Genomic DNA, 13,169 nt, shown 5'->3' with positions numbered 1-13,169 from the left:
ACTGGGAGCGCTGTGACCCCCTGCAGTTCCCCTCTCTCCCAGCGGGTGGCGCTTCCCTTGCAGTTCCCCTCTCTCCCAGCGGGTGGCGCCCGCCTTGCAGTTCCCCTCTCCCCCAACGGGGGGCGCCCTCCTTGCAGTTCCCCTCTCTCCCACCGGGTGGCGCTCCCCTTGCAGTTCCCCTCTCTCCCACCGGGTGGCGCCCCCTTGCAGTTCCCCTCTCTCCCAGCGGGTGGCGCCTCCCTTGCAGTTCCCCTCTCTCCCAGCGGGTGGCGCCCGCCTTGCAGTTCCCCTCTCCCCCAACGGGGGTGCTCCCCTAGCAGTTCCCCTCTCTCCCAGCGGGCGGCGCTCCCCTTGCAGTTCCCCTCTCTCCCAGTGGGTGGCGCTCCCTTTGCAGTTCCCCTCTCTCCCAGCGGGTGGCGCTCCCCTTGCAGTTCCCCTCTCTCCCAGCGGGTGACGCTCCCCTCTCCCCAAACGGGGGTGCTCCCCTTGCAGTTCCCCTCTCTCCCAGCGGGCGGCGCTCCCCTTGCAGTTCCCCTCTCTCCCAGCGGGTGGCGCCCCCTTGCAGTTCCCCTCTCTCCCAGCGGGCGGCGCCCCCCCTTGCAGTTCCCCTCTCTCCCAGCGGGCGGCGCCCCCCCTTGCAGTTCCCCTCTCTCCCAGCAGGTGGCGGTATTTTGCAACATTCCGCGGTGAGGCGACGTGGATGGGCTGAAAGTTTGGGAAAAGTTTCATTGAAAGTTTGGCGGAGCCGGAGGTGGAGGCGATGGGAGCTGAGGGCGAGTTTGCGGCCGCCTGCTGAGTGCAGAGAGACCGAGAGGCGATGGATGGAGCGATCACTATCATCCTGCTGTCTCTGGCGATGTTCGGGGGCTGCCTGCTCCTGGGAATGATCCCTTTAACCATCAGACTGCCCCAGGTAACAGACTCTGTTCCTTCATTGTGTGTTACAGGGACAGGAGCTTGTGTCAAAGTCCTGCTATAAAAAGGCTCCGTTTATTGCTCCCCTCCCTGTAATTGAGCGCAGTTATGTTTCTTTCTCAATTAGCTGGAGATTGTAATTACACTCCCGTTAATAAAACGCAGTCAGCCACATTGAAGGCTGTAACTTCACCGTTGAAGTGGATCATATTTATTTTCACTTCGCTGTTTGGGATACTAAAGGGAAGCTTGACTTTTGGGAGTGGATAATCCGGGTAAGATGACCCAGCTCTCCCTCAGCTCACACACCTCCCTCCTTGTGTTGCTTTCCAGACAGCAGTTGGCCTGATACTGCCCCAATCTCATTGTGAATCTACAAGTGATCAATCTCCCAACATTGTTCCCAGCCCAGTGTATTTCAGGGTCAATTCAATGCAGCAAGACACCAGCAGAGCATCAGATCCATACGTCCTGTAACAGTGCAAAACCTGGGAGAAAGGTCTCCTGTTCTTTGACACTGGGGAAAATACCAGTGGGCACAAGTCTGCGGGCATAACACTGGGGCATGGAACTGGTGGGTACAGGATCTGTCTGTATAACACTGGGATACAGTAATATTGTGTCCTGGTCTGTCACTGTGTAATATTGAGGAACAGCAGTGTTGCAGGAGAAAGTGAGGACTGCAGATGCTGGAGGTCAGGGTCAAGATTAGAGTGGTGCTGGAAAAGCACAGCAGGAGAATCGACGTTTCAGGCAAAAGTCGAGTCTCCTGCTCCTCGGATGCTGCCTGACCTGCTGTGCTTTTCCATCACCACACACTCATCTAGAGTACAACAGTGTTGTGCCTGGTGTGTCACTGTATGTCGTGGGGTACAGTCATTTTGTGTTCTGGACAGTCGCTGTATAACGTTGCGAAACAGTCGGATTGTGTCCTACTCTGTCCCTCTATAAAGATGGCAAAATCTCTCAGACCTGATCAAGTGTATCCCCGGACTTTGTGGGAAGTTAGGGAAGATATAATTAGGGAAGACCTCGAGCAGAGATACTTGTACAACCTACAGCCATGGGTGAGATGCCAGAGAACTGGAGGGTGGCAAATGTTGGACCTTTATTTAAGGTGAAGCCTGGGCACTGCAGACCTGTGAGTCTGATATCGGTGGTGGGGAAGCTGTTGGAGGGGAGTCTGAGCGTTAGGATTTACATACATTTGGAGAGGTGAGGACTGAATAGGAAGAGCCAGCGTGGCTTTGTCTGAGGGAAATTGTGTCTCACAAACTTGACTAAGATTTTTGAAGAAGTGACTGAAAAGATTATTGAAGATAGAGCAGTAGGCTTTAGAACATAGAACATAGAAAAATACAGCGCAGTACAAGCCCTTCGGCCCTCGATGTTGCGCCGACAGAAGCCTTCCTAACCTACACTAGCCCAATAACCTCCATATGCTTGTCCATATGCTTTGTTTACTTAGGCGTTAGTAAAGCCTTTGATAAGGTTCCCCAGGGTAGGCTAATGAGTAAAGTTAGATCCCAAGGGATTCAGGGTGAACTTGCCAATTAGATACAAAATTGGCTTCATGGCAGGAGACAGGGAGTGCTGGAGGAGGGATGTTTTTCAGACTGGAGGTCTGTGACCAGCGGTGTTCCTCAGGGATCAGAGCTGGGTCCACTTTTGTTTGTCATTTAGATGAATGATTTGGATGAGAATATAGGAGGTATGGTTAGTAAGTTTGCAGGTGACTCCAGAATTGGGGAAATGGGGGACAGTGAAGATAACAGAGAGACAGCGATCAATTGGGTCAATGGGCTGAGGAGTGGCAGATGGAGTTTAATTTGGATAAATCTAAGGAATTGCATTTTGGGGAAAACAACCCAGTACAGGATTCATACAGTTAATGGTCGGGCCCTGGGTAGTTATGTACACCAGACAGACCCAGGGACATAATTCTTTCAAAGTTGTGTCACTAGATAGTGAGGAAAGAGATCAATCTGAGACTGGTACAGTTGAGAACAGAAGTGAATCAAACAGTCAGGGCAGGCAGGGACAGGGTAGGACTAATAAATTAAACTGCATTTATTTCAATGCAAGGGGCCTAACAGGGAAGGCAGATGAACTCAGGGCATGGTTAGGAACATGGGACTGGGATATCATGGCAATTACAGAAACATGGCTCAGGGATGGGCAGGACTGGCAGCTTAATGTTCCAGGATACAAATGCTACAGGAAGGATAGAAAGGGGGCAGGAGAGGAGGGGGAGTGGCATTTTTGATAAGGGATAACATTACAGCTGTGCTGTGGGAGGATATTCCCGGAAATACATCCAGGGAAGTTATTTGGGTGGAACTGAGGAATAAGAAAGGGATGATCACCTTATTGGGATTGTATTATAGACCCCCCAATATTCGGAGGGAAACTGAGAAACAAACTTTGTAAGGAGATCTCAGCTATCTGTAAGAATAATAGGGTGGTTATGGTAGAGGATTTTAACTTTCCAAACATAGACTGGGACTGCCATAGTGTTAAAGGTTTAGATGGAGAGGAATTCGTTAAGTGTGTACAGGACAATTTGCTGATTCAGTATGTGTATGTACCTACTAGAGAAGGTGCAAAACTTGACCTACTCTTGGGAAATAAGGCAGGGCAGGTGACTGAGGTGTCAGTGGGGGAGTGCTTTGGGGCCAGCGACCATAATTCTATTAGATTTAAGATAATGATGGAAAAGGATAGACCAGATCTAAAAGTTGAAGTTCTAAATTGGAGAAAGGCCAATTTTGACGGTATTAGGCAAGAACGTTCGAAAGCTGATTGGAGGCAGATGTTCGCAGGTAAAGGGACAGCTGGAAAATGGGAAGCCTTCAGAAATGAGATAACAAGAATCCAGAGAAAGTATATTCCTGTCAGGGTGAAAGGGAAGGCTGGTAGGTATAGGGAATGCTGGATGACGAAAGAAATTGAGGGTTTGGTTAAGAAAAAGAAGGAAGCATATGTCAGGTATAGACAGGATAGATCGAGTGAATCCTTAGAAGAGTATAAAGGTAGTAGGAGTATACTTAAGAGGGATATCAGGAAGGCAAAAAGAGGACATGGGATAGCTTTGGCAAACAGAATTAAGGAGAATCCAAAGGGATTTTACAAATACATTAAGGACAAAAGGGTAACTAGGGAGAGAATAGGGCCCATCAAAGATCAGTAAGGCAGCCTTTGTGTGGAGCCACAGAAAATGGGGGGTATACTAAATGAGTATTTTGAATTAGTATTTATTGTGGAAAAGGATATGGAAGATATAGACTGTAGGGAAATAGATGGTGACATCTTGCAAAATGTCCAGATTACAGAGGAGGAAGTGCTGGATGTCTTGAAACGGTTAAAGGTGGATAAATCCCCAGGACCTGATCAGGTGTACCCGAGAACTCTGTGGGAAGCTAGAGAAGTGATTGCTGGGCCTCTTGCTGAGATATTTGTATCATCAATAGTCACAGGTGAGGTGTCGGAAGACTGGAGGTTGGCTAATATGGTGCCATTGTTTAAGAAGGGCGGTAAAGACAAGCCAGGGAACTGTAGACCGGTGAGCCTGACCTCAGTGGTGGGCAAGTTGTTGGAGGGAATCCTGAGGGACAGGATGTACATGTTTTTGGAAAGGTAAGGACTGATTAGGGATAGTCAACATCACTTTGTGCGTGGGAAATCATGTCTCACAAACTTGATTGATTGTTTTGAGGACATAACAAAGAGGATTGATGAGGGCAGAGCAGTAGATGTGATCTATACGGACTTCAGTAAGGCGTTTGACAAGGTTCCCCATGGGAGACCGTGAGCAAGGTTAGATCTCACGGAATACAGGGAGAACTAGCCATTTGGATACAGAACTGGCTCAAAGGTAGAAGACAGAGGGTGGTGGTGGAGGGTTGTTTTTCAGACTGGAGGCCTGTGACCAGTGGAGTGCCACAAGGATCGGTGCTGGGCCCTCTACTTTTTGTCATTTATGTAAATGATTTGGATGCGAGCAGATGACACCAAAATTGGAGGAGTAATGGACAGCAAAAAGGGTTACCTCAGATTACAGCAGGATCTGGACCAGATGGGCCAATGGGCTGAGAAGTGGCAAATGGAGTTTAATTCAGATAAATATGAAGTGCTGCATTTTGGGAAAGCAAATCTTAGCAGTACTTATACACTTAATGGTAAGGTCCTAGGGAGTGTTGCTGAACAAAGACACCTTGGAATGCAGGTTCATAGCCCCTTGAAAGTGGAGTCACAGGTAGATAGGATAGTGAAGAAGGTGTTTGGTATGCTTTCCTTTATTGGTCAAGAGTATTGAGACAGGAGTTGGGAGGTCATGTTGCGGCTGTACAGGACATTGGTCAGGCCACTGTTGGAATATTGTGTGCAATTCTGGTCTCCTTCCTATCGGAAAGATGTTGTGAAACTTGAAAGGGTTCAGAAAAGATTTACAAGGATGTTGCCAGGGTTGGAGGATCTGAGCTACAGGGAGAGGCTGAACAGGCTGGGGCTGTTTTCCCTGGAGCTTTGGAGGCTGAAGGATGACCTTATAGAGGTTTACAAAATTATGAGGGGCACGGACAGTATTTTCCCTGGGGTCGGGGTGTCCAAAACTAGAGGGCATAGGTTTATGGTGAGAGGGGAAAGATATAAAAGAGACCTAAGGGGCAACTTTTTCACACAGAGGGTGGTGCGTGTATGGAATGAGCTGCCAGAGGAAGTGGTGGAGGCTGGTACAATTGCAACATTTAAGAGGCATTTGGATGGGTATATGAATAGGAAGGGTTTGGAGGGATATGGGCCGGGTGCTGGCAGTTGGGACTAGATGGGGTTGGGATATCTGGTCGGCAAGGACGGGTTGGACCGAAGGGTCTGTTTCCATAGATCCCTATAACTCCAAGAGGTAGACAGGGTGGTTAAGAAGGTGTTTAGTACACTTGTCTTTATTATTCAGAGCATTGAGTGTGGGTGTTGGGAACGTCATGTTGAGATGGTACAGGACATTAGTGAGGCCTTTTCTGGAGTGCAGCTCTGGTTGCCCTGTTATAGGAAGGATATTATTAAACACGAGAGGGTTCAGACAGGATTGACCAGGATGTTGCTGGGAATGGAGGGTTTGGGATATAAAAGTAAGGTGAGATTGAGGAGAATGAGGGGTGACCTGATGGGTATTACTAAGGTGGATGGCAGTTGGGAGATTTCAAAATTTGGAGTGTATTTTGAAGGTGAGAGGAGAAGGTTTTCAGCAAGATACAAGGGCAGCCTTTCTCCACAGAGAGCGGCTCAGGTGGGGAGTGAGCGTCCTGAGGAAGTGGTGGAGTAACCTTCCCCTGCAACCGCAGGAAATGTAAACCTTCCCCTGCAACCGCAGGAAATGTAAACCTTCCCCTGCAACCGCAGGAAATGTAACCTTCCCCTGCAACCGCAGGAAATGTAAAACTTGCGCCCACACCTCCACACTCACTTCCCTCCAAGGCCCCAAGGGATCCTTCCATATCCGCCACAAGTTCACTTGTACCTCCACACACACATCATCTATTGCATCCGCTGCACCCGATGTGGCCTCCTCTATATTGGTGAGACAGGCCGCTTACTTGCGGAACGCTTCAGAGAACACCTCCGGGCCGCCCGAACCAACCAACCCAATCACCCCGTGGCTCAACACTTTAACTCTCCCTCCCACTCCACCAAGGACATGCAGGTCCTTGGACTCCTCCACCGGCAGAACACAACAACACGACGGCTGGAGGAGGAGCGCCTCATCTTCCGCCTGGGAACCCTCCAACCACAAGGGATGAACTCAGATTTCTCCAGTTTCCTCATTTCCCCTCCCCCCACCTTGTCTCAGTCGGTTCCCTCAACTCAGCACCGCCCTCCTAACCTGCAATCCTCTTCCTGACCTCGCCACCCCCACCCCACTCCGGCCTATCACCCTCACCTTGACCTCCATCCACCTATCCCACCTCCATCGCCCCTCCCCCTAGTCCCTCCTCCCTACCTTTTATCTTAGCCTGCTTGGCTCTCTCTCTTATTCCTGATGAAGGGCTTATGCTCGAAACGTCGAATTCTCTATTCCTGAGATGCTGCCTGGCCTGCTGTGCTTTGACCAGCAACACATTTGCAGCTGTGGGAACAGGTACAACATTAAAAACACATTTGGATGCGGAGATGAATGGGAAAGGTCTGGATGGATATGGGACAAATGCAGGCAAACGTTAACATGATCAGCATGGACAATACTGAGCTATTGGGACCTGGTCCATCACTGCACATCGCAGAGATACTGGTATTTTACTGTATAATACAGTGGGGTAGAGTATATTGGGTTGTGATCTGTCAGTCTGTAATACATTAGGGTATAATATTATTGGGTTGTCATCTGTCACTGTAATACAGTGAGCTACAGTAATATTGGGTTGTGGTCTTTCACTCTGTAACAGCGGGGTACAGTAATATTGGGTTGTGGTCAGTCACTGTAATACAGTGGGGTACAGCAATCTTGGGTTGTAGTCTATCACTGTGTAACAGTGGGGTACCGTAATTCTGGGCTGTAGTCTATCACTCTGGAAGAGTGGGGCACAGTAATCTTGGGTTGTGGTCTGTTACTGTAAGACAGGGGACACAGTAATATTGGGTTGTGGTCTGTCAGTCTGTAATACAGTGGGGTACCGTAATATTGGGTTGTAGCCTGTCAGTCTGTAATATAGTGGTGTACAGGAAAATTGGGTTGTGGTCTGTCAGTCTGTAATACAGTGGGGCGCAGTAATATTGGGTTGTGGTCTGTCACTGTAATATAGTAGGGCGCAGTAATATTGTGTTGTGGTCTGTCAGTCTAATACAGTCGGGTACAGTAGTATAGGGCTATGGTCTGTCAGTCTGTAATACAGTGTGGCACAGTAATATTGGGTTGTGTTCTGTCACTGTAATACATTGGGGCACAGTAATATTGGGTTGTGCTCTGTCAGTCTGTAATACAGTGGGGTACCGTAATATTGGGTTGTGGTCTGTCAGTCTGTAATACAGTGGTGTACAGTAATATTGGGTTGTGGTATCTCAGTATAATACACTGGGGCACAGTAATATTGGGTTGTCGTCTGTCACTATAATACAGTGGTGTACAGTAAAATTGGGTTGTGGTCTGTCAGTCTGTAATACAGTGGGGTACAGTAATATTGGGTTGTGGTCTGTCAGTTTGTAATACAGTGGGGCGCAGTAATATTGGGTTGTGGTCTGTCACAGTAATATAGTAGGGCGCAGTAATATTGTGTTGTGGTCTGTCAGTCTAATACAGTCAGGTACAGTAATATAGGGCTATGGTCTGTCAATCTGTAATACAGTGGGGCACAGTAATATTAGGTTGTGGTCTGTCAGTCTGTAATATAGTGTGGCACAGTAATATTGGGTTGTGTTCTGTCACTGTAATACATTGGGGCACAGTAATATTGGGGTGTGCTCTGTCAGTTTGTAATACAGTGGGGTGCAGTAATATTTGGTTGTGGTCTGTCACTGTAATATAGTAGGGCGGAGTAATATTGGGTTGTGGTCCGTCAGTCTGTAATACAGTAGGACACAGTAATATTGGGTTGTGTTCTGTCAGTCTGTAATACAGTGGGGTACAGTAATATTGGATTGTGGTCTGTCCGTCTGTAATACAGTGAGGTACAGTAATATTGGGTTGTGTTCTGTCACGTAATACATTGGGGCACAGTAATATTGGGGTGTGCTCTGTTAGTTTGTAATACAGTGGGGCGCAGTAAAATTGGGTTGTGGTCTGTCACTGTAATATAGTAGGGCAGAGTAATATTGGGTTGTGGTCGGTCAGTCTGTAATACATTGGGGTACAGTAATATTGGGGTATGCTCTGTCAGTTTGTGATACAGTGGGGCGCCGTAATATTGGGTTGTGGTCTGTCACTGTAATATAGTAGGGCGCAGTAATATTGTGTTGTGGTCTGTCAGTCTAATACAGTCAGGTACAGTAATATAGGGCTATGGTCTGTCAATCTGTAATACAGTAGGACACAGTAATATTGGGTTGTGTTCTGTCAGTCTGTAATACAGTGGGGTACAGTAATATTGGATTGTGGTCTGTCCGTCTGTAATACAGTGAGGTACAGTAATATTGGGTTGTGTTCTGTCACGTAATACATTGGGGCACAGTAATATTGGGGTGTGCTCTGTCAGTTTGTAATACAGTGGGGCGCAGTAAAATTGGGTTGTGGTCTGTCACTGTAATATAGTAGGGCAGAGTAATATTGGGTTGTGGTCGGTCAGTCTGTAATACATTGGGGTACAGTAATATTGGGGTGTGCTCTGTCAGTTTGTGATACAGTGGGGCGCCGTAATATTGGGTTGTGGTCTGTCACTGTAATATAGTAGGGCGCAGTAATATTGTGTTGTGGTCTGTCAGTCTAATACAGTCAGGTACAGTAATATAGGGCTATGGTCTGTCAATCTGTAATACAGTGGGGCACAGTAATATTGGGTTGTGGTCTGTCACTGTAATACATTGGGGCACAGTAATATTGGGTTGTGGTCGGTCAGTCTGTAATACAGTAGGACACAGTAATATTGGGTTGTGTTCTGTCAGTTTGTAATACAGTGGGGCACAGTAATATTGGATTGTGGTCTGTCCGTCTGTAATACAGTGAGGTACAGTAATATTGGGTTGTGGTCTGTCACTGTAATACACTGGGGTGCAGTAATATTGGGTTGTGGTCTGTCAGTCTGCAATAGAGTGGGGTACCGTAATATTGGGTTGTAGCCTGTCAGTCTGTAATACAGTGGTGTACAGTAAAATTGGGTTGTGGTCTGTCAGTCTGTAATACAGTGGGGTGCAGTAATATTGGGTTGTGGTCTGTCACTGTAATATAGTAGGGCGCAGTAATATTGTGTTGTGGTCTGTCAGTCTAATACAGTCGGTTACAGTAGTATAGGGCTATGGTCTGTTAGTCTGTAATACAGTGGGGCACAGTAATATTGGGTTGTGGTCTGTCAGTCTGTAATACAGTGTGGCACAGTAATATTGGGTTGTGTTCTGTCACTGTAATACATTGGGGCACAGTAATATTGGGTTGTGCTCTGTTAGTCTGTAATACAGTGGGGTACCGTAATGTTGGGTTGTGGTCTGTCAGTCTGTAATACAGTGGTGTACAGTAATATTGGGTTGTGGTCTCTCACTATAATACACTGGGGCACAGTAATATTGGGTTGTCGTCTGTCACTATAATACAGTGGTGTACAGTAAAATTGGGTTGTGGTCTGTCAGTCTGTAATACAGTGGGATACAGTAATATTGGGTTGTGGTCTGTCAGTTTGTAATACAGTGGGGCGCAGTAATATTGGGTTGTGGTCTGTCACTGTAATATAGTAGGGCGCAGTAATATTGTGTTGTGGTCTGTCAGTCTAATACAGTCAGGTACAGTAATATAGGGCTATGGTCTGTCAATCTGTAATACAGTGGGGCACAGTAATATTAGGTTGTGGTCTGTCAGTCTGTAATATAGTGTGGCACAGTAATATTGGGTTGTGTTCTGTCACTGTAATACATTGGGGCACAGTAATATTGGGGTGTGCTCTGTCAGTTTGTAATACAGTGGGGCGCAGTAATATTGGGTTGTGGTCTGTCACTGTAATATAGTAGGGCAGAGTAATATTAGGTTGTGGTCTGTCAGTCTGTAATGCTGTGGGGCAAAGTAATATTGGGTTGTGCTCTGTCAGTCTGTAATACATTGGGGCACAGTAATATTGGGGTGTGCTCTGTCAGTTTGTAATACAGTGGGGTACAGTAATATTGGGTTGTGGTCTGTCACTGTAATATAGTAGGGCGGAGTAATATTGGGTTGTGGTCCGTCAGTCTGTAATACAGTAGGACACAGTGATATTGGGTTGTGTTCTGTCAGTCTGTAATACAGTGGGGTACAGTAATATTGGATTGTGGTCTGTCAGTCTGTAATACAGTGAGGTACAGTAATATTGGGTTGTGTTTTGTCACGTAATACATTGGGGCACAGTAATATTGGGGTGTGCTCTGTCAGTTTGTAATACAGTGGGGCGCAGTAAAATTGGGTTGTGGTCTGTCACTGTAATATAGTAGGGCAGAGTAATATTGGGTTGTGGTCGGTCAGTCTGTAATACAGTGGGGTACAGTAATATTGGATTGTGGTCTGTCAGTTTGTGATACAGTGGGGCGCCGTAATATTGGGTTGTGGTCTGTCACTGTAATATAGTAGGGCGCAGTAATATTGTGTTGTGGTCTGTCAGTCTAATACAGTCAGGTACAGTAATATAGGGCTATGGTCTGTCAATCTGTAATACAGTGGGGCACAGTAATATTGGGTTGTGGTCTGTCACTGTAATACATTGGGGCACAGTAATATTGGGGTGTGCTCTGTCAGTTTGTAATACAGTGGGGAGCAGTAATATTGTGTTGTGGTCTGTCACTGTAATATAGTAGGGCAGAGTAATATTGGGTTGTGGTCCGTCAGTCTGTAATACAGTAGGACATAGTAATATTGGGTTGTGTTCTGTCAGTCGGTAATACAGTGGGGCACAGTAATATTGGATTGTGGTCTGTCCGTCTGTAATACAGTGAGGTACAGTAATATTGGGTTGTGCTCTGTCACTGTAATACACTGGGGTGCAGTAATATTGGGTTGTGGTCTGTCAGTCTGCAATAGAGTGGGGCACAGTAATTTTGGGTTGTGGTCTGTCAGTGTGTAAAACAGTGGGGCACTGTAGTATTAGGTGATGTCTGTCTGTCTGTAATACGGTGGGGCACAGTAATATTAGATTGTGGTCTGTCCGTCTGTAATACAGTGAGGTACAGTAATATTGGGTTGTGTTCTGTCACTGTAATACATTGGGGCACAGTAATATTGGGGTGTGCTCTGTCAGTTTGTAATACAGTGGGGTGCAGTAATATTGGGTTGTGGTCTGTCACTGTAATATAGTAGGGCAGAGTAATATTGGGTTGTGGTCGGTCAGTCTAATACAGTCGGGTACAGTAATATAGGGCTATGGTCTGTCAGTCTGTAATACAGTGGGGCACAGTAATATTGGGTAGTGGTCTGTCAGTTTGTTATACAGTGGGGCACAGTAATATTGGGTTGTGGTCTCTCACTCTGTAATACAGTGGGGTACATTATTATTGGGTTGTGGTCTGTTACTGTAATACAGTGGGGCACAGTAATATTGGATTGTGGTCTGTCAGTCTGTAATACAGTGAGGTACAGTAATATTGGGTTGTGGTCTGTCACTGTAATAAAGTGGGGTACCGTAATATTGGGTTGTGGTCTGTCAGTCTGTAATACAGTGGGGCACAGTAATATTGGGTTGTGTTCTGTCACTGTAATACATTGGGGCACAGTAATATTGGGGTGTGCTCTGTCATCTGTAATACAGTAATAGTGGGTTGTGGTCTGTCAGTTTGTAATACAGTGGGGCACAGTAATATTGGATTGTGGTCTGTCAGTCTGTAATACAGTGAGGTACAGTAATATTGGGTTGTGGTCTGTCACTGTAATAAAGTGGGGTACCGTAATATTGGGTTGTGGTCTGTCAGTCTGTAATACAGTGGGGCACAGTAATATTGGGTTGTGTTCTGTCACTGTAATACATTGGGGCACAGTAATATTGGGGTGCGCTCTGTCAGTCTGTAATACAGTGGGGCACAGTAATAGTGGGTTGTGGTCTATCAGTTTGTAATACAGTGGGGTACAGTGATATTGGGTTGTGGCCTGTCACTGTAATACAGTGGGGCACAATGATATTGGGTTGTGGTGTGTCACTGTATAGCAGTGGGGTCCAGTAATATTGGTTTGTGTTCTGTCACTGTAATAAAGTGGGGTACTATAATATTGGGTTGTGGTCTGTCAGTCTGCAATACAGTGGGGTACAGTAATATTGGGTTGTGGCCTGTCACTGTAATACAGTGGGGCACAATGATATTGGGTTGTGGTGTGTCACTGTATAGCAGTGGGGTCCGGTAATATTGGTTTGTGTTCTGTCACTCTAATAAAGTGGGGTACTATAATATTGGGTTGTGGTCTGTCAGTCTTTAATACAGTGTGGTACAGTAATATTGGGTTATGCTCTGTCAGTCTGTAATACAGTGGGGCACAGTAATATTGGGTTGTTGTCTGTCAGTCTTTAATACAGTGTGGTACAGTAATATTGGGTTGTGCTCTGTCAGTCTGTAATACAGTGGGGCACAGTAACATTGGGTTGTGGTCTGTCAGTCTTTAATACAGTGGGGTA

The 13,169-nt window shown here is 46.6% G+C and overlaps 1 protein-coding gene across 2 annotated transcripts in view; it reads left to right on the top strand.

Annotated features, from left to right (window-relative positions):
* The first annotated feature begins 696 nt into the window (after positions 1 to 696).
* Positions 697 to 13,169, top strand: part of LOC132830635 (zinc transporter ZIP9-like) — a 77,703-nt gene continuing 65,230 nt past the window's right edge. For both annotated transcript variants that reach the window (XM_060848486.1, XM_060848485.1), the window contains exon 1: positions 697 to 913. In XM_060848486.1, coding sequence (XP_060704469.1) covers positions 818 to 913 — 96 coding nt within the window. In that variant the 5' untranslated portion in view covers positions 697 to 817. The remainder of the gene's footprint in view (positions 914 to 13,169) is intronic.

Source organism: Hemiscyllium ocellatum, chromosome 3, assembly GCF_020745735.1.
Source record: "Hemiscyllium ocellatum isolate sHemOce1 chromosome 3, sHemOce1.pat.X.cur, whole genome shotgun sequence".
NCBI lineage: Eukaryota > Metazoa > Chordata > Chondrichthyes > Orectolobiformes > Hemiscylliidae > Hemiscyllium > Hemiscyllium ocellatum.
Note: the sequence above shows the minus strand (reverse complement) of the source record. Positions and strands in the feature narration are given on the sequence as shown.